We start from the raw sequence: 21,433 nt of genomic DNA, 5'->3' as shown, positions 1-21,433 counted from the left end.
AAACTAGATGATCTTTAGGATTTCTTCCAACCCAAACCATTCCTTGAGCCTATGGATTCCCTTTCATCTCTTCTTTCTTGCCCTCCTTTTTTTTCTCACTTCTTCCCCCCCCCCTTTTTCCTGTTCCTTTTCCCCCCCTTTTCCATTTTTTCTGCCCTTCCTTTTTTTCCCTTTGCCCTCATTTTTCTTCTTTGTCTTCCCTTTCCTTTTTTCCTTCCCCCTACTCTTTTTTGTTCCCTTTTCCTTTTTTCCCTCTCCCTTTCTCCCTCCCCCCCCCCCTTTTTGTTTTGTTCCCTGTTCTTCGCTTTTATTTTTCTCCCCTTGCTGTCCTATTTTAACCAACGAGTTTTCGTCCCCCGAAGCACCTTTAGTCCCCATCCGGTGCCGCCGAGGGCGCCGCAGGCGGCAGCGCTCGGGGGTGTCCGTCGGGGCGGTGCCGCTGGCGCTGCGGGCGGAGCGGCCGCGGCCCCTCCCCGGGGCGGAGGGAGCAGAGCCGAGCCCAGCCGAGCCCGCCGGAGCCGCTCTGCCCGGCTGTGTCCTGCTCTGCCCTGCAGCCTCACGCCCTCCGTCTTCCCCTGGACTCGGCATGTCGTCGGGCGGCAGCCTGAGCACCATGCAGCGGCTGGTGGAGCAGCTGAAGCTGGAGGCGGCCGTGGAGAGGATCAAGGTGAGCGGGGGTGCCGGACCCGGGGCCGGGGGGAGGCACGGGTGCTCTGACCTCCGCGGCGGGGCCGGGAGAGAATCCCCTCTTGCCCTTTCCTCCGCGTTGTCCGCGCCCTGGGAAGGAAGGGGACGAGGGGTGCGTGTGCCCTGGGGGAGCTCGGAGCCCCAGCCCTGCGGGCGCGGTGAAGCGAGTGCTGTTCCCTGTAGAAGGAGCCGTGATAAATAATACAGTAGCCCCTCGTTAGTTCTGCACAAGCAAGCAGATAATCGGGAGTAGTTCCTCGCAGCGGAGCCAGGCGACTCCCCCCCGCTTCGGAGAGCTGGCAGGATCTGCAGGGGGAGGCAGCGCGGTGTGGTACCCGCTGGCACACTTGGAGAAGGCAGGCCATTTGCTACGCATGCATGAACCTTCTCCTGCTTGCATATTTCCAGACAAAGGCGGACTGGTGAGGCGGTCCTGTCATCCGCCAGCTCCTCAGGTTTGGTGACTTGTCCGAGACAGCTCTTAGCTCGCAGCAGGTCTGGGGGAGTCCACAACTACTTTGCAAAAACGACTCTTTCCAACAACTCACAAAATCCAGCACAGTCTGTGAAGGGATGAAGGTCAAAATAATTTATATCCAGTGCTTTCCTCTTCTTTCATCACCTCCTTTTTTCGCCATTTTCTCTGGCCCGTCACAAAACACAGCTTCCTCAATCTGACAACAATGCCGGTACATTGAGTTGCAGGAACTTAGCTAATTGATTTAAAAAATAATTCAAAATACTTTTCCTCATTACTTCTGACTCTGTGCTGGTGAAAATTTGAAGTATTCATTGCAAGGTGAAACCACTATGGCTTTTGGATATCATCCTAATCAATTTGTTAATGTTAGTAAATTTTATTAGCACATTCTGAATCAGCAGATGCTTGATTCGCTACAAGTGACTGTGATTTATCACTGCAGTGATGTGTGGGAATCTGAGAAACAGCACGGCTCAGAGTACAAATGTAGACTCTTGTGGCAAGAGGGATATTGTCTAACACTGAAATGGTTGACCAAACCACCAGTTATTGCTGGTGCCTGGATCTCTGTTCCTGCTCATTTTGAGGAATATATACCCCCCTCGCCCTGTTGCGGGGTTTTTTTGTGGGTGGGGAGGGGGTATAAAATACATAGTTTATAGTTTGCAGGTACTTTGTGCCCATAATGTATTCTGGAACTGGACTTCCTATGTATTTATTATGGGTTTGTTTGTATTCCAGGGAGACTTGGCCTTGATTGGCCTCGGTCTCATTTTTCTTGCAGCATTGTACGCAGCAATCTATTTCCAAGTCTGCTGTTCTAGGAACCTGTTCATGGCTTTGAAATGATACATGATTAAAAATGTATCTTATAAAAAGTGTCATTTGGCTTTCTTGAGATGCAGTGTAAAACTAATGAGGACTATATTCACCTGGGGAAAAACCACCTGGTTCAGTTTTAGCAGAGACTGGTATAGGAGAAAACATTGTTTAGGCTACTTTGAATAGACAATGTGTTTCCAGACGGAAGAAGGCTATGAAAGGATTTTTAAAAATACATTTCATACTACAAAGTTCCATGGTGATTTTGTTTACTCTGCCAGCTGAAAAAGCAGACAGGAAAAATATTTTCAGAAAGAGGAAACTGAGTAGAAAGAAGTACCCACACACATCTTGCACACAGGAGGCTGTTGCAGGGAGCGTGGTTGTCGTGTGATGAAATATGGCAGAAACCCTTGTACTTTTCATGTGAACTGAAGGAATGAAGAATTTTATGGGGCATAGGTAGGGCTAAGAGTAGATCTGGTTTGTAAAAAAAAAAATTATACCAATATATAATATAGCTTAGTATGTGCTGGAAAGTTTGATAGAAAAGTGCAAGGAGATGCTGTGAGGAACTGCTAACTCTCCCAGAAAAGATCTCCACGCAGCCTTGGCCTGATCAGTGTTGGCAGGTGGCATCTCTGTGGTTCATAGTCAGGTACCAGCAAGGGTACCAGCTGTGGTTGAGGCAAGGGGGGTAGTGGTGCAGGGGGTCCAAGGGACTGCAGGACACCCCTGCAGCCTCTAGAAGGGTTCTCCTCAAGTAAGGAAGAAGTGACAAAGCCCACTGATGTAGCAGGAATCCTTACTTCTCCCTGTACTCTGCCCAAGAGAACCTGGGAAGCTGAGCAGAAATGCTCCTCACAGCATCTCCCTGAAGTGCTGACAACAGCCAAGTAAATTTGGGCAGTGCCAGGTTGAGTGTCTTGGAGGAGATCATGGAGGAGAGTTGGAAGGTGGTGAGCAGGAGAGCAGCAAAACAGCAAATGTGCTAGGCCAGATTTCCCATGTACTTCTAGATGCTGTTAGATGGGATGGCCCAGAACCAAAATTCCATCAGGGCTCCTGGGTGGCCCCTTTAGACAGGAGGCTGGGAAGTGTGGGTGGTCCTTCTGGTTATTGTTTTGGCAACCCTGCAAAGTTGTGTAGGAAGAAAAATCATTATTTCAGGAGTCCTGTAACAAATCAGAGGTAAGCTAAGAGGGGAACTTGTGTTCCCATCAATATGGTCTGTTATTTCCTTTTATAAAAAAACAGATGTCATGGATTTTGACAGTTCCATGCAGCAATTCCTAGTGTGTGTCTGGGACATTGTGAATTCCTCTACATTGTCCTTCAGGAATACAGGTACATGACTGACTTGCCATCCACAGGGAGAGCAGGGGAGTTCAGTGCTGAAGACATCTTATCTTTGGGATCCTGGGCTTGTTCTGCAGCTCTGGACTCTCCTCTTTGGGGCCAGAATGTGGATTTGAAGTTCTGAATTCACTGCTGGGGAAAGGTGACAATTTGGACGGTCTTAAAAAGCTTTACATCCTCCTCTTCTTTCTTTCATTCCTTAGTATGGTTTGTGTTGCTTAAAAGTTTGGAAATTAAAATCCTTTTAATAAATTATCTGAGAATCAAAGAGTTCAGATATAAACCTGAAAAAAAGTAGATTGGAAAATACTGTGGTCAGGTCTCGGTGCATTTTAATGAGGACAATTTGCATCACACTTGAACCTCAGTCCTCTGCACTTTCCTGGCTCATCACTAGCCTAGTATTTCATGCATGGTTCCTCAGAGCTTTGTAAATGTGCTTCTGTTCTGACTTACTTGGTGTTTTAGAATCCAAGAACTGACTTGGCTGCACTCCAGCTCTGTTTGATAATAGCTCTTCAAGAGGAAATGCCTAGTAGATGCTTATGAATGAATTAGTTTCCTCTCCGGGTTTGTTTTTCCTTTTCAGGTCTCTCAGGCAGCTGCAGAACTCCAGCAGTACTGTATGCAAAATGCCTGCAAAGATGCCTTGCTTGTTGGGGTTCCTGCGGGGAGTAATCCCTTCCGAGAACCCCGATCCTGTGCTCTACTCTGAAAGCAGGTAATAAAGTCACAGATACCATGACAACCACTCTGTTTTGAAACTCAAGCCCTTTGCAGGGACAAAGAAACATGGTGATAGTTGTTTAAATGTTGAGTTCTTTGTGGATAAGTGTTTATCATTTCCCTACTGGCTCTGCAAATGGTTTTCTGTTTCTTTTAGGTGTGGCAGTTGAAGCATGTTTTTTTCCCACACCTCCTTCTGGAAGTGTTTTGTTTGTCAGTTGGGTTTTTTTTGTTAGGATGGTTGTATTTTTGTGTTTGAGCAACTCTAGAGTCCTTAGCAGCATCCAAACTAATTAAAATTGTCTAAGACACACAGTTGTGTTTGACACAGACAGACAAAAAACCCAGTCACATCCCCAGCCTGGAGAAGACAAAGCTGTAGCAGTTGCATGTGTTGTGATAACTAGTTCACAGCTTAAGCAAGAACCTTGTTAAAATACATTTGGTCTTCAATGTCATCTTGCAGTTTATTTGGCTATGTCTGTCCTTAAGCTCTTTCTGTTCTTACTCCTGGTACAGCACCAAAAGTGATGGAAGCAAAGAGGAGCTGAGGCATTCTGTAATCACATCCTTTTTCAGCACAGGTCTAAGGGATGAGCTACCCTCTAAACTCTGCCTTTGCACTCTGCCTGGCTTGTACCCCTGTAACACCTGCAGAGTACATGGGTGGGTGACCATCCAGCATCTGCAAATCTTTGGGATCCAGTTCTGTGATTCCCACTCCAGCCTCTCCCATTAGTCGTACAGGTTATCAGTGATTGCAGCAGGAGAAAGAAACACCAATGCATGCCAGTAGCCCTAGGCAGGACCACACCATAACTTGGAAAATCTATTTCTTCTGTGTGACAAATGAATGTGGAAGTAGGATATTTAGAAGGGTTACTCTTCTTTAAAAGAAAAAAATAAAAATAGTTCCTGCTAAAGAGCTGAAAAATCTGCAGAGAGAGGAAGAGCCACTGAATTCTGTTCCTTCTTTGAGAGTGCTGTCAAATACAAAAAAGGAATGTTTTCTTAAGGGCAGAATTTAAGCTAGAACATAAAATCTTCCCCTTCCTGCTGCCAGGGTTCCTGAGCTTGCAGATGAGCTTTTGCCTCATCAGTAGCGTGGCTTTGATTGTTGCTACATAGGTTTAACAAAACAGGTTTGAACCTAAAGAGAGAGAACAACTGGACATGAGATGCTATTCTGGAAAAAACTTGGCAGGGGAGAAGCAAAAGTAGATTTTCTTAATTTAGGTGCTACCATTAATTATTCATGCAAATAAGATAAAATTGATAGTGACTGTTGCATGTGTTCTTCTGTTACTGAAGCAGCCTTTCTACCTCTTCTTTTTTTTGACAGTCTCTGTGTGTATGGATGTATGTATTGTAGGATTCAACTTTGATCCCATCATTCAGATAGGTTACAAAATATTTTCACAAGAGTTTGATGATTAATTTATTATGCTTTGAGAAATGCATAGCTCAGCCCAGGATGTTATTTAGTATTTTTTTTGCTAATAGATAAAATATGAAGTTTATTATTATTTTGTTATCTTAGGATCATAAGAAAATCAGAGCAAAGTAAAAAAGCCAATAAGAAATGTTACTATATGCGAGGATACCAATATCCAACAAAGAAAGGTTATTCATGTTTTCTTCAGTGCGAAGGAGCTTTTCTGTTGTAATTTGTAAAAGAAAGCTTAGGAAGATGGCATTTAATAAATCTTTTCTTTTTCCTCTTATAGGGAAGGTCATCAGAGAATTGCCTTCAAGCATGACATGAATAATAACTGCCTTTCCTTCACAAGAAAAGTCTCCCTTTGTGTCCTGACTTTTATGTGGCTAAAAACAGTGTCCTAGATATTTATTTGTTTGTTCTTGTGAATCTGTATTCCACTATCTTTTGGTAATATTTTTAAAGTTTTTTAATGTAACTGTATTAGGGTGGGTTCGAAGCATACTGAAAACTATAACACCATTGAAATCTCAACAAAAAAGCCCAATATTTATTACAAAGAAGTGGCCGAAGTAAACGGGAACCGAGAGAAAGAGAAAACGATGAGGAAATACGACACCCTACTCGCTCAGGTGTCATTCATTGGGTATCTTACCAACTCTGAATGCCATAAAATCCTCTGCAGCAGCTGCATTTTTCGGAGGGTTAGCAGGCTCACACATAGCAGGCGTCCCCACTAAAGACAGCTTGGTCCTTTGTGTGGAGCAAGCTACCCCAAAAAACGAGCTGTCTGCTTTTATACAATCAACTGAGCACATCTGCCTAGGCAGGTGTGGCCAGCACCTCCCCACCAGAGGTTCTCAGTCCCACCCCCTTGGTTATACAAGTGCATCCCTTCGGCGCATGGATGAGTACTTCGGAATTTCCCTTCCACATGCGCAGTCTGCTTCGGGGGTCTTTTCTAACTGAGTCGGGGGTTGTTACTTCATCAACTCCTCTTTGGTTTCTCCTTCCAATGTCCTTGACAGATGACAGGCCAATCACAGAACACCATTTAATACAGTTTATACAAGAAGCTCTCTCTCCAAGGACGAAGTTCTCGTTTTATCAGTGAACTTGGCAGGGAAAATATAAACTCTTACAAGTGGCTGGGCCAAACACAGACCAAAAGTGTCAACATCCCTGATACAGTAACTCATTCTTTTCATAATCATCACCGCTGTTACATACTATGCTAACTGTACAAATATTACCTAAGAAGTTTACATTTTAGAAATGAAAAACATGTGAATTTTTACCAAATTACTTACTTTGGTCTTGATAAACTGGAACACCAGAGTGATAGCAAAAATGTTTGTTTGTTTTTTTCCCTAAAGAAAACAACCCAAAACTGAATAATTAGGGTACAGAGCTAAATGCTGTTAGTGCTGAAGTAACATTCTCAAGGGGAATTTTGCTTCCATTAGCAAGACCTGGAGCCAAATTCAGGGGTTTTTTTAAGTGCATCTCGGTGCATAAATGACACGTCTTAGACGTGCTGGACACAATATATAGCATAGGCTTGATTTCTAAAGCATTTTTTTTGCAATACTTCTAATCTGTAATCCTTCTTCTAATATGTATTTGTAAAAGTACTGCTATGGTGGAATTTTCTTGATGTATTTAAAATGTGACCAAACAGACACTAAAAATCCAGGAACACCCAAAGACACTTGCATGCATCACTGTCAAGGTTTGCAATACATGAAACTTACTAAAATGTACTTGGTGATTTGCCTTCACTTTTTTATAGAGCACTTTTACAACGATAACTAACTTTTTTAATAGGTTTTTAATTTTGTCTACTTTCTATTGTTTGTATTAATCTTTTAGAAGTTTGGAAATAAAATTCCTATCACTATTGGCTTTGAACTCATTGTGTAATTGTAACAAAGAGCAGATACCGTAAGGAGGAGGGTACTTGGATTTTGCAGTGGGAGGGGAGGCCTCAAGCACTTTGCTTTTTTGGGAAGAGAAGGTTGCTGTTGGATTTTTAGAAAATCTTATTAATAGAAAAATCCTATTTATAGCTATTTACTATTTCCGTGGTAAATAGTAACAATGTTATCAGGCTCACTTACACGTCTTGAAACTGTAAGGAAGAATTCTGAGTACTTAATGTTCATGAATGTTCACTGAAATGGGGCAGCAGGTGTCCTCCAGGCTGATGTCTTTGTCAAAAGATTTTCATGCTTGCTGTCCTGCAGAAAGACACCAACATGAGTGCTGTAATACTGCCAATATGTATTGTGCCTCTAAATACACATTCTTTTGAGAGAACCTCCTTCCTTAAGAGGTTTTCTTTGCTCTGGCTTCCTTTTACAGTAGGCTATTGAATATGGCGGTTTTTTTCTAGTACTTGACACAGGTATGCACTGCTGAGGTCCAGAGAAAGCACGGTTAATCTCACTTGCACAGGGGCAATCAGGGGTCAAAATGCTAAAGTCAAAGGTACTGATGAGCATATGCTTCAACAGGCCTGGGACAGCCATCACCTGGGTGCTGGCCACTGCCTCCCTGGCAAGCCTTTCGTATTTCTTTTACCTCCTGACATAAATCTCCCCTCATTCTCACATCTGTTTCTCTCCCCACCCCCATCGCCCCCCCACTGTTGCACACACCTCCTGGCTTAGCTCAAGTTCTGGAGTGGCTGCTGAGCTGGCATAAGGAGTAGCCAAATCACAATGTGCAGCAGAGAGCTGCTGGACAGCCAGTCAGCCGCTATTGTCTCTTGGCCGCCCTGCCCAGTTCCACGTGGTCTCTTTTCAGCAGGAGCACCACAGTCAGCACACGTTAGAGGAGCAGCACTGTGAGCACACTGCAGATCCTGGCTGCATCAATGTCTTGCACCAGTGGTGGATAGAAAGACCCATGCAGCAGCTGTGAGATGGATTGGGAGCACTCCCCCACGATGTTCCTCTGAGCATGGTGGTTATTCCTCAGACACGGATTCCAGCCTCTCCAGAGGAGTGTGGTTGCTGCACCCCTTTGCTCTCAGGGCAGTGTGCAGCTGAGCTGCTGGGTACAAGCAGGGAGAGGATTAACAGCAATGCCACCTCTGCCCTCCCAGGCCATGTGCTGTGACAAAAGTTGAGTGTCAGAAGGAGCTCCAGAGTGGGATTAGTTGGCATTGAGGCTCTTGTCTTTGTGTTGGGAATCAGTGTGATGAAGTATGCCACTGCTGGTCATTTTGTGCTGGGTAGATGAGGCAGCATCTTAGCGGCTCAGCTTTTGCAGGTCCCCTTTTCTAGGTGTAACCAAGGAACCTGACAAATGAGCCTGGACAGCTGTCTGCTTCTGTAGGCAGCAGAACAGGTTGTCTCTTACCTACCCAGTCTACAGGACAGCTGCTGGTGTACCGCGGTTTGCATTACTGCGCTGAACTCAACACTGCGATGCCTTAGACCAGGACAAGCATTGCATTTTGCTGCCTCTGCTTTAACAGGTCTAATCTGCAGTGGGGTGGAGAGCTGTGGGCAGCATCTTAGCTCCCTTCACAGGCTTTACCAAAGCCCATCCAAGAGGGCTGTCTGCTGCACAGAGGCCTTCACACCATCTGATGGCAACAGGTTCCACAGGATGCCCCCAGTAAAGCACACTGTGAGTGCACACATCTGTACACAAAGTGCCTCACACGAACCACAAGACCCCCTTTGCTCACTGTCCTCTCCTTCAGTCTATCAGCAAGACACCTACAGGTGCCACCTGCCTGGTCATAAAAAGTTTACAAACTTGTTCCAGGAATGGAATGTCCTGGACTGGCAATTAGGTTCTGTATTGCACGTTTTTGTGTACGAATTAGTTGCTTTCTAATTCTTAGTTATAGATACTTCGGGGGGGGGGGGGGAGAGGGGAATGCATCTTTGTAGTGCCATAGTAATTTTACTCCACATTAAACTCACGAGGGGGAAGAATGTCATATTTGATAAATTTGTCAATGTGTCCATATCTGTGAGAAATTGAGATTTGTCATAAACAAATACAGTAAAGCAATCAGTCATTGCAAACATTTTTCCTTATTTTCCACTACATTGTCCTTAAGTTAACTGTACACTGACATTTTTTCTACCTAATGAAACTTAATGCAGACAGCATTTGAATTTTCTTATTTAATGTAGACAACATGTCTTTGTTTTCAAAGTAACCTATAGATTATCTAAGCTACTCTTTCACAACTGTTCATGTGAAAGTTCTGGTGTCAGCCTTTGCCTGTGGGAAAGGAAGACATAAATACATAGCTTGGCACTGGCAGCTATAATTTTCTCCAGCTGTGGTCTTCTGTGACTGAGACTCTGTAGAGCTGCACTTTTAAAAGAAGAGATTCCTGGTTCTCGCAAACTGGGAGGTAATTTTAAAAAACAGAGTCAGACCCATGATGCAAAAGACAGAAAATGGTTAGGTCAGATGACCACAAAAATGGGCCAGAAATAGTAAGCAAACTGCAATTTTTATATAAGTCTTCATCTTATTCAGGGAAACGCTGGCTTGGTTGCAATTTTACTAGAAATCTTTTTATATTATCACCCGTGAAAGGTATTTTCTAAAATCTTGCAAATAATCAGGGTACAAATAATTTGGGGATATTACTGTGAACTAAAATTGTGATTAGTGCTGTCATCATAGCTTTTAAGAATTCAGTTAAAAATCAGCAATCTACTTTCTCTGAGAGACCAAAACTTTCTCCCCTAAGTCCTTTTTTCATTTATCCATACAGTGAATATGTGCTTAATGTCAAATAAGTATTTAACTACAAGCATAAACCATAAACGTAGTGGTTTTTTATTTTCTTTATTACTTCCCCACACACACTTTCTGTTACTGCATCAAGCTTAAAAAGGTTTGTGGGTTTGAAACCTGAATCATCTCAGCTGAAGGCCACTGATCAGACAGAGACATCCTGGAGCTGGCAGGCATGCCCGTGCAAACTGTGTATGCATTCCTGCAGCAGAATGGAGCTACTGTCTACCATTGCTCCCATACATATTTCCAGTTTTGTTGCCAAATCTTTTGATGGAAAGGAGGGTTTGGACACTATTCTGTGCTCTTCTGTAGCTCACAGTTCAGATAGCTTTTTTTCCTTATCTCTCACCCCTTCTAGTTGTAGCCTACAGTATCTGGAAATGCCTCCCAGATGACTCTCAGCTCCCTACTTGCCAATGCATTCCAGAAGGCTCAAAAACATAGATGACAACAAATAGCCTCCACCAGGTTATGCAGAAAGTGAGGGTCACAGCATAGTTCCCTGAATCAAATCTATGAGCATGCTAAATTTCAACACATCCTTCAAATGCTGTCCATAAAACATACAGGTTTTTCCTGTAGTTTAATTGTGATTAAAAAAGTTCAGGAACTTATCACATGGTTCCTAAAGGAGCTGGCAGAAGGAAGAAGTGGATCAGAACCCAAAGGACAACTATAAAGAGTCACAGATCTAGGTGCAAGAAATTTCTTGAGACTTTATGAGAAGCCTGGAGATTCTGGCAGATCCAACCTATTTTTACATTTGAAAAGCTGCATGCTCAGGGAGCAAACATAGGTGAGTTGAAAACACCAGGAGCTTCAGCATCTGTTTTTTTTCCATTCATATTTTATTTTTTATGTGAAGAGTGATAAAGCACCTTTATACCACCCCTGAGAACAAAGAAAGAAGCAGTAATTCTCAAGCTTCAAGGAACTAGTTTGTTTAGTAAAACTTTAAAAACAGACAAAAGAATCCCGAACTAGTAAGGATTCTCAAATCCTAATTTCTTTCTAAAAATTAACAACAATAAAAATTAATCTATTTCCCTTCAAAGACTTCAGGAATTTAAAAAAATAAATGTAGTATGCAAATCCCCATTCCATTCAAAAGAATTTAAGACGTGTTTGTCCGTCATTTCTTCCAGGAACTCTTTCATATGTCAGTCTCCTCTTTTTGAACTCTGGTATTTCTGGAAATCCTGAATCTGGAAAAGAAGTAGAGGAGAAAAAAAGCCCCATGATAAACTACAAATACAACATATAACTTAACTATGTGTTTCATATGTGTTTGACTTAACTTCAGCAGACTTAACTGTGTTTCTCAGAAGCAGTAACAGACTAGCTTTAACCAGCACCCTTTCTATGAAAAGTATCAAATGCCATAAAATAAAATATGTACAGATTAATATTAACTACTATTTACTGCTACTGAACAATTTTATGCATATCATCCCATAATAAGAATATATTCATATATAGTATGTATAGAGACCTTATACAAAAATAAATAAATCAACCTACACTATGCCTAGCAACACTATTTCAGAAAAGATTTTAATGCTTATTTCTATTTCATTAATATTACACAGTATATTTGGTAATTGTTGAAAGTGAATTCTTTTTAACCATTTATGTTCATGTTTCTAAGTTGTTTAAAAAAGCTACTTACATTCTTGATATTCAAGTACTTTTACAATAAAGTATTTGAGAAGTTGCTTATTCGAAACAAGTTACTGTAAGAAAATTCTGTTTGGTCTTCACAAAAAGTATTGTCAGAAAACTCTAACACTGACCTAAGGATTTAATCTGTTCCAGTAGAAATACTGGCTTGACATGGTGTCATTAATTCTCTGTGGTTTAATGAGAGCTTGATTCAAAGCCTGGGACATGTGTCTTTTTAACTTGACTCTTTACATATTTCTTAAATGTGGGATTTTACATTTATCAAATTTGAGCCTTCAGAGACTTTCACTCTCTTAAGGGGGGGTTGTTTGGGTTTTATTTATTTATTTATTTTTTGTGATAGCATGCAAAACTATTTAGTATGCTTATTTTTCTCCTGGTTAGTGAATTATAAAGTAGAATAAGCCTATTCTTCCAAAATCTAAACAAAAAATCACTTTTTTTAAAAAATTGTTTTTAATTACCTTTGCCTTACTGGGCAAGAATATTACAGAAGGCTTATCAGTTGGAGATCACAGTGCTTTCAGAATACTGTAAAATGTGGTACCAGAAGAGTCTGCCCTGATCTCTACTGAAAATACTGTATTTACTATTTTATGCTATCAATGCCAGTTACAGGTTACTGAAATACTTGTTAACTACTCAGCAATGCTACAGATCTCAATTTTAATCCCAAAGGAGAGGCAACAGGTCTGTTCAGAGTTTCTGTGTGAAAATTTACATTTACATAGCTGAATATTAAAAGTTCACCATATCCAATTAACTTTTCCTTTCTTTACTGTCATAATTACCTTAAGCAGTCCATGAAACAGAGTAATTTAAATTAGTTGCTTATGGTTTCATGAATGAGTCTGGTCTAATTAGTGAAAATATTTTAATGCTGTGGTGACCTTCATATTCCACCAAAAGATTTAATGACAGGCAGCAACAGAGAAATCATAATTAAGTCATCTGTACTAGGAGTTGGGCACTTTACTTAACAAGCTTAACCTTAGATTTTTAAAAGAATGTGACACCTCACCTACGGGGAAGCAGAGGAATTTGAAAAAATACTACAATAAATGATATAGCAATACATAGTCTGAGAGGGACTAGTGATGCTTTCTTACTTGTAAGACTCCATGGCTACATATTATGGCTTATCAAAAAAGGTTTCAAGCTAACTATATTCGAGAAAATAAACAAGGGGTAACAAAACTATGGAAAATTAATATTTTGTATAAGGACGGCATATACTTCTGGAGTAAACGAAGTTTTGAAGTACACACTATATTGAAGAAATATGCTTTGGAATGATTTCAAGTGGAGAGTTTAGCCCTGGAGAAATTAGCTAAAAAAAGTATTCCAAGAATAAGGGAACTGTATGAAACAAACTTAGAAAATTTTCAGAGTGCCATTTTTACTCCATTAGCATCAACAGCAAAACACAGCCATCAGCAGTATCTGAATTTCACTCCCTGAATTTGCCGAATCTCTTTTTTTCCTATAAAGTCTATATACTTTAGAGTCTTTTGTTCACCCTTTTGTCCAAATCTATGTTTACAAAAGAATCTTTCCCATAACTAAAAATAATTCTGGCATGTTCATTATCCATATTTCAGGCACTGTCAAAGAGAGAAGAATCTGAATCTTACAATACTGGAGAACTACATTTCTCAATATTTTACCAGGGGAAAAAACCAGCAGTAACACAATTCTAGTTTGTTGGGTTTGTTTGTTTGTTTGTGCTTTTTTTTCTTAAATATTCTTTATGCTCAAAACAGAACCTGTTTAGGAACCTTTTATCACAGAAGAAATACATATGCAAGTGAGTTTTAGCAAAGGAAACATGTAACTGTTGGGTTGGATTGGTTTTAACAATTATTTGAAGAAAATAGAAAAGATAGTCTTACCAATACTCCTTACAACTTTCCAGTTGAGTTACAAACAGAATTTCAGCAAATTCTGCTTGCTTTGGACATACCTGTTTTATTTTTTTCTTTTGTCCATAAGAATGGAGGCCTTTTTTTTCTCTTTCCTTTAGATTCTCTACCTAGTTGGTTAAAATTCAGATTTTGAAGCTCATCCGTGTCAACAAAGAAGTCAGAGAGGAAACCATCACACGCAAATGAATTACACGGGCCTGTGGATGAAGAGTCATTCCATGGGGCCTGGTCAATCTGAATTTCAGGGGTTTTAAATGTATCGCTAAATTCTTCTAGAAAACTCTTAGAGCTTTCCTGAGGTTCACAGACATTGAAAGTTGCAAAGAAATCCTCTTTTTCAGAGTCTTTAGAAGAAGGATCAGAGCCATCCTGTATCCTGAATGGTTGTCTTTGAACATGAAGAGAATTTGTAACATCTAGATGGGCAAAATCTTCACAGTCCTTTGATACAGCAAAGAAATTCTGCTTCCTCCTTGTAATTACATCTGAAGAACACGCATTCTTTTGCATACAGCTTGGAAGATCAGACTTAAAAAAACTCTTACAATGATTCAATGGAGGAATTAAGGCTTCAGAATCCATATGAGATGTTCCTGGTAGAGAAAAATTTGAAGCATTTTGTTTGGAGAATGAAAGATTAGCTTATTTCTCTACATTTTAAAGGAAACCAAGATGCCATTGAGTATTCTGATTGCAGTCTGTCTCCTCAGAATAACTGGCCTTACCATGCTTAGAAGACAAAGATTCTAATGCACTCAGATTTTTCACTTGGTTTCAAAGGAAACATTTTTCTAGCAATTCAAGATATTACCTGTGCTGTTTAGGGCCTTATCAAGCAGCTCTAAAGCCTGATTTTGTTTATAATCAGGACAGATTGCGTTGAGGTCATTCTGGTTTTCTGGCTGTGATGCACCTTGCACTGTTTTTTCTAGTGGACCAACATTTAGGCTGTATGAAGACATCATGTCACTAAAATGCTGAAACAATGAGGAATAGATAATTGAGGAATATTTATAATACCTGTCTACATCTGTCAAATATGAAAAGTTAAACCAGTTGTTAAGATCCTAAGATGTATAAGCTTTTGTTTATTGGAACCAATACAGGAGAGGCATGTACAGTAGACAATGTGCCACTGCCTTAAATCTATAAACAGGGTAAGTATAGTCTCTGTTTTGAACCACAGGAAAACCAGTGTCTTTGTGTAGTTTATTCTCTTTCATTAGGCCAGGACTGTAGGAAGCAATGTCTGCAATGGATTGGCTCCTATCATACATCATAGAGGAATTTAACTGAGATATTTTTCAGGTTGGTTTTTTTTTTCCCAGTCAATAAACATGGCTTCACATATGTAGAGTTATTACAATAATAATTCCATATTCAGTGTCCAAATATCTGTTCACTTGCTCCTTCACCTTAACTGAATGCTTCACCTTAAATAAACAGTGTCCCTCATCATTTTCTTGAATAATAAGATAAGTGCATTTTTTTATCTAATTAGCTGACTATAATCAGTCTATATTTTTCCCAAACTTGGCCCAACTGAAACAGTAGGAACACATAATTCTTCATCTTAACATTCAGGGCTCTGTCAAATGCTTAGTTCTATGAATTTGTAAGTGGTAGTTTTGTTATTATGTAAAAGAGAGGGAGGGAGGAAGGCAATTTTTAACAACATTTTAGACATGAATGACATGCTGAAGTGTATAATTAATTTTTAAATGATACCAGGAAATGTGCATGTATTATCGGATTAAAAAAAACCCCAAACAACCACATATTACAACAGTGCAAAAAAGATTGATCTAATACATAAAGTAATTTTGGCCAACCTTTAAAACTTTTTTTGGAACCTCTGGCAGAAGTTCCTGCAGTTGATCAAAGCTTGCAAGAAACAACCTATTCAATGAAGATCCTTTCTTTAACATAAACTGAGCAACCAGAGGGTTGATACATGGAAAAGTAAGCAGGCATTTCTCTGTCTGGAAACGGAAATTATTTTGTTAGATTGATATCTGACAAAATGTTTATCTCTTTTTTTTCTGTTTCTGCAAAATCACATTTTTATGAATAGGTCATAGAGTGTATCATCAAAGTAGAGCTTTCAAACTGTGAACTTTTACAGTCCAATTACAACTGCCTTTTTTTACTACAAAAGTAACAGAGTATGATTTCTGAAACAGAGGAAGTTCTGCATAACAGTTTGACAAAAAGCAAGCACAGTCTGAAGACATTTATTTTCTGAAGGATAAAACCAGAGAATCATGTAAACTTGACTTGAAAATGCATTACCAGATTTACCATTAATTCTCCATTTTAATGGGAATTAGCTACAGCAAGATAAACTGACAAAACTGGTTTTGTTTTACAAAAGTTGTATCTGTAAAGAGCAATGGAACAGGTGCCAAAAGCAGGAGTTGTCAGGGGGAGGGTGAATGTCAGACACAGGGCAGCAAGCTGAGAGCAGTAGCCTGTTATGAATTTCAGCTTCCAGTTCCTGACTTTCACAAAGCTCTGTACTCAACAGATGACAGGATCAAATATCTTTAACAGAGACAAAATACAATGACTCCTCTCAGTTTTTCAACAGTATCCTTCATCTCTAAATTGGAAAACCTATAATCCAATATCCCACACTTGAAAGGCCATGCCAATATCTGCTTTATTATGCTTCTGAATTTTGCAAAAGCCAAGAACGATCTAAGCTTCACGAGAGTTCAAAGCTTTTACATAAAATGAACAAATCCATATGTTTAATTTGAAAACCTTACTATACAAGTTAAAGATCATCACTGATGAGGCTGTTCCAGCATTTACTGTAAATACACAATATTGCCTACTGTATGAGAAGTTAAAAAAATGTCTACTATCTGGTATTAAAGCAAGGCAGGCAATGTCATTGACTTTGGTAATGGATCACCACTGATCCATTTGGCTTCCATTTGGCACTGATGAATTTGGCTTCCTGCCCAAGTTAGCAATTTTATGTTCATCTTTTACCATCTGGGTAGTTTTTTAAACTTAGTGCTTAGAACTGGAGAACTGTACAAATTGGCAGACGAATGTGGAGGATAAACTTCTCTACAGGTTGTGAAAGTCACGGAAAGTCCAGGTTGCATCTAATTGTGCTGGCAAGGATGACAGAAACATTATATATATATATAAAATACGTGTGTTTACAGATACATAATAATGGTTATTTTAATAATATATTTTAAGAGAACAATTAAAAAAGCCTAGAATTTAATGAGTCTGAGAAACAGGAAGAAAACTGTAAATTCATGGGAAGATAAGCAAACCTCAGACGGCAAGACAGAAAGCCAGGATTTGTCCAGCCACTCATGAGGACTGATATTAGATGCTATCAAAATGTTGTCAGCAATCTGACGAATTACCAGTGCTGTCTCTTCAATCCCCGGCATAAGAACTACCTAAAGATGATGCATAATGTTTTTGGTTAAAACTTGTAGTAAGGATTGGCTTAATTTGCTACAGAAGTTGAGGTGACAACCAAAGATGACCTGAACACAACAGCTGGTAATGTGGAGTAATTAAACCTGATCCATGCCTATCATGCAGAGGAACTCTGACCTCTGACCACTAGCCTGGCTACAAATGACACTCCTTATTTATGGAAATCCTATGTAGGTGAAATTAACTTATCCTATAGGTTTTTTATATGTGATCAATTTTCTGGGTTTGAGTTCCTAAAAGAACAAGCTATTCTGAGATGCCTAATACAATTTAAGAAGATATGTAACACTTCGAAGGTGTAATTTCCACACAAACTACACTGCTGTGTACATGGCATGAAAAAAGCTTTGTCCTCTCTGTAACTTTCATTCACTCAGGTAAATTTTATATGAAATTTAATATGCAAATAAGTGAAAAAGGGCCTAAAAAGGTATTACTTCATTCAAAAATATAAGTTACCAACATCAACTCTGTAAGCTGAATGAAACTTCTGCCTCATTTTTTAATGTTGATTATTCTATATACTACGTTTTCTGATTTATTAAAAAAAAATTAATTTGTTTGGTCACACAAAAAAAGCAAACTAGAAAATTAGACTTTTTTTCTTCTTTTACATCTGTAACATAATACTGAGCTGAAAATTCAAATTAAGACATAAGCAGGATTAATCTATATTCTAATAATTTATTAAAGGTACAATCGCATTGTTTTACTCTTAGCCATTAAAAGACCTTCAACTGCTATTTGAATCTCATTTAACTTGTATTGCAGTCAACAGTCTTTTCAGTGATTTTAGCAGCACTGAATTAAGGTCCTCTCTCTTATTTTAGTAATTTTGAGCTATTTTATGTTTTTGATGTAGAATGAGTAATTGTTTGAGCTCTCTAGAAATATCATATCAGTGAAGATTAAAACAGAAAAAATTACCTTCACTTCAAACTCTTCTGACTTCTGTGTAAGCTCAATTAGAGTGGCATAAAGTAAGACAAGGTTAAGCAGAGTATCTCCCTTGAGACTGTACCTGTAAAAGAGTTTTACTGGACCATTAACATTTAATATGTACATGTAATAATTCCAAAACATTTGATACATGTCTTAATAAATGTCCATTTCATTTCCAGGATTTCAGAATACTAGTACAGTTGGAGCATTAATATTTGTGAGAGGAAAAATTAGGATGCATTAAGGGACTCAGTGCTGAAGGATGGACTGTGAGGAAGAAAATGCAGTCAGCCCACAACAAAGCAAGTCCAGCCTGAAGCAAAAGGTCTGCATCAAGGTCGGAGACACTGGAGAGAAAACATACAGAGAGGAATGGTGATGCATGGGAAAATTAACACTTGCTTATAGAAAAAAAGAGATAATAAAGGAATGCTTATGAACTATATCAACAAAAGGTGTGCTTCCATAGCAGAAGAACTACGGATGCACAGGAAGAACACTTGAAGAATGTTTCCCTGTTGCAAATGACACACAGTGATGCTAACACAGTAATTCATAACTGTGCATTTGTAGGGGTTAATTTACTTCAAAGTTATAAAGAATAATTCCTCTGCTTCATATCCTTAGTCTCGTGAAATTTCTAGATCTCCTGATTTGGAATACACCTCGCATTAGTATTGCCTGTTATTTTATAACAACCATTTCTTTATCTCTTTTGTAAGACTAAAAATATCCTAACAAATAAAAAACATATTTGCTAACTTTTTGGGGTCTCCAGTGATAACTACTACTTTTGTCATGTCACTGAGTTTTTCAGTAGGACCATGGCAACGCTGTAACTGAGTGAAAAGTCCAAAGCTCTCTAGAAGTATGAATTTAGAATATTCGTATTGTTCTAAGAAGAAATGCTTTCCTACAGGGAAGTTCAAAGTGTATCAACTGGTTCAAGTAAGCAGCTTCCTTTAGAGATAAGTTTGTTTTAAAAATACCAGGATAACAAAAGAATTTCATAACTTACTCTAAACTCAATCTCTCTCTGGAATAGAAAACAATCCAACAGCATGTGTATTGGAGTGATAATGCCATCAGCCTCGATATTAAAGTGTCACAGGAATTCTCATAATTAAGTTCTTCCACACTCTACCATAGAATTAAATGAAAAGTAAAAAGCAAGTAAATACATTACCATGGTTGTCCCAAGCTTGTAATGTGCATTGCTATATTATGGAGAAGTTAGATGAAACATAAATACAGCTAAATAATGTAAGCATTAAGGACACATATGGGATTGGGAGAACTAGCTAGCATTCCCAACTTTTATTTTGTTTGACCCCTAAAAAGCTGATTTACTGCTTCATGGCCCTTCTGTCTTTCTGTAGAAAGGAAACACTGCCACTGACTTTTTTGGGATGTTAAGATTTTTGTAAACTTTAATAATGCAAAATACTAATATAAACCTCTGAAGTACTTAAACCATACAAATCATATTATACCTACACTAATTGTATAAAGTACACCATCACTAATTTCAATAGCATGTAGGAATGTCTGTGTTGTGCTTGCAATACTAATTGATTATTTTATTATTTATATGTCTTTCAGAAGCAGTTCTTCTACATGAAAAGCAATGTCTTCCTTCATACCAGAATTTAAGTAGTATGCTATTGTTTAAACCATTATTTTTTAACAGTAGGACAAATTACTCTCTAGACTAATTCAGATAACAATCTGAAATGGGAGGAATTAACATGCACACTGGTGAGAGATTATAGCCACAAATACATTTAACTGGTCATTACAAAATTTCTTTATACAACCCTATTGTCATGTATGCATTCTTTAACTGCATTTAATACAATCAAATCACAGGTCAAAAGTTACACTTCTGTGAAGAAATGGAGAACATTTCAAACTAGTCAAACTAGCAGAGACAGCCTTTTGGACTTAATGAATTCGGAAATAATTTGTGATGTGAAACAATGCATGAATTATATATGATTATGAGGAAGAAAAGATGTGCTAGAAGCCTGCACATATAGCCTAGAAGTGACCCAACACATAACAAAAATTGCACACAGTAGTGTCATTTTGTACCTGCAAAAAGACAGCAGTACATTCATCTATTGTCAACACCACATATCGATCTACACTTCCAAAGAGCCTTAAGGAGTAACTACTGGTTCTTTCAACAAAGGTAATGCTGTATCTGAAGAATTAAAATTGTTTTATTAAAACTCAGTCAAGTGAAATAATATATTTTTCTTAAAGGAAATCAGTAACATATACCTCTTAATATAATTTTTTAACTTAGACACAACAGTCTTTTCATACATTGATCTTTCTCAAATGGTCAGTTCACTTTAAGACACAAACAATGTACACCAATGTAGCAGTGATTTAATGAAATATTACTGGATTAATTCAATTAGGTTGCTAACTGCATCAAATATGACCATATACAGCCTTTGAGTTTACAAAAAAAAAGACGCAATACAGAAACTCAGATAGATAAATCAAGATATATACTTAGAAACTCCTCTTTACTACATTTGTATATTTAATTTCTTTTCTTCCTTTCATGATGGTGCAGCACAGGGAAAGCAAACTGAGTGAAAACTCCCTGACTGCCATTGGTATGATCCTAAATTTTTCTGAGTGACTGAGAGCTGTCAGCAGCACAGCCTCCTGTTGTGTTTCACTAGGAAACACAGGAGACCTGAACCTTAATGTGCCAGCATTAAGGCGTGTATAAACTTATATGGACATCAATGAAAAAGCAAATTATTACCTTTTGTGAAACAATATTGCTCTTTGCTCACCTATTTAACTACTCTATCAGTGCTACAAAGAGTAAAAGTACCAAAAAGCATTCCTAGCTATTTAGCTTATGGCCAGGCTGAATGGAGAATATGAACAAGTCAGAGTTTAAAAGCATGTCAGATCATATGTTCAAATTTTAAATGTCAAAGATATATATATTTTTCCCCCTACTGAACTGTAATTAGACACAGTTCAAAAATGACTCCACAGCTGACTCATGGATACAGCAAAGATCAAAACTGGCATGTCTCTGCAACAATGTGGTGAAATCAGCCACCCATATCTCTGTCACTATGT

The 21,433-nt window shown here is 38.9% G+C and overlaps 2 protein-coding genes across 5 annotated transcripts in view; one reads left to right on the top strand and one right to left on the bottom strand.

Moving 5' to 3' along the window:
• Nucleotides 1-458: 458 nt before the first annotated feature.
• GNG10 (G protein subunit gamma 10) lies at nucleotides 459-7,413 on the top strand. The gene is made up of 3 exons (XM_064641202.1): nucleotides 459-667; nucleotides 3,939-4,070; nucleotides 5,803-7,413. The coding sequence occupies exons 1-2, from the start codon at nucleotides 587-589 to the stop codon at nucleotides 4,062-4,064; spliced, it is 207 nt and encodes a 68-aa protein (XP_064497272.1). The 5' UTR covers nucleotides 459-586; the 3' UTR covers nucleotides 4,065-4,070; nucleotides 5,803-7,413.
• A 3,551-nt stretch (nucleotides 7,414-10,964) lies between these two features.
• The window catches only part of SHOC1 (shortage in chiasmata 1), a 48,449-nt gene continuing 37,980 nt past the window's right edge, over nucleotides 10,965-21,433 (bottom strand). For 3 of the 4 annotated variants that reach the window (XM_064643297.1, XM_064643300.1, XM_064643299.1), the window contains 8 exons: nucleotides 20,411-20,522; nucleotides 19,335-19,456; nucleotides 18,302-18,395; nucleotides 17,200-17,331; nucleotides 15,733-15,882; nucleotides 14,712-14,877; nucleotides 13,939-14,493; nucleotides 10,966-11,497 (listed from right to left, as the gene is read on the bottom strand). In XM_064643297.1, coding sequence (XP_064499367.1) covers nucleotides 11,397-11,497; nucleotides 13,939-14,493; nucleotides 14,712-14,877; nucleotides 15,733-15,882; nucleotides 17,200-17,331; nucleotides 18,302-18,395; nucleotides 19,335-19,456; nucleotides 20,411-20,522 — 1,432 coding nt within the window. In that variant the 3' untranslated portion in view covers nucleotides 10,966-11,396. Of the gene's footprint in view, nucleotides 11,498-13,938; nucleotides 14,494-14,711; nucleotides 14,878-15,732; nucleotides 15,883-17,199; nucleotides 17,332-18,301; nucleotides 18,396-19,334; nucleotides 19,457-20,410; nucleotides 20,523-21,433 lie in introns of all 4 variants that reach the window. The other variant, XM_064643296.1, reaches the window with a different exon arrangement.

This window comes from Pseudopipra pipra, chromosome Z (assembly GCF_036250125.1).
Source record: "Pseudopipra pipra isolate bDixPip1 chromosome Z, bDixPip1.hap1, whole genome shotgun sequence".
NCBI lineage: Eukaryota > Metazoa > Chordata > Aves > Passeriformes > Pipridae > Pseudopipra > Pseudopipra pipra.
The sequence above is the reverse complement of the archived record's forward strand: the minus strand, read 5'-3'. Positions and strand labels throughout refer to the sequence as shown.

What these genes read in the sequence shown, in the direction of transcription:
- GNG10 (XM_064641202.1), top strand. Translation starts at nt 587, where the DNA reads ATGTCGTCGGGCGGCAGCCTGAGCACCATGCAGCGGCTGGTGGAGCAG. An exon ending in CGGCCGTGGAGAGGATCAAG is followed by an intron (nt 668 to 3,938) that starts GTGAGCGGGGGT and finishes TTTCCTTTTCAG; the next exon opens with GTCTCTCAGGCAGCTGCAGA.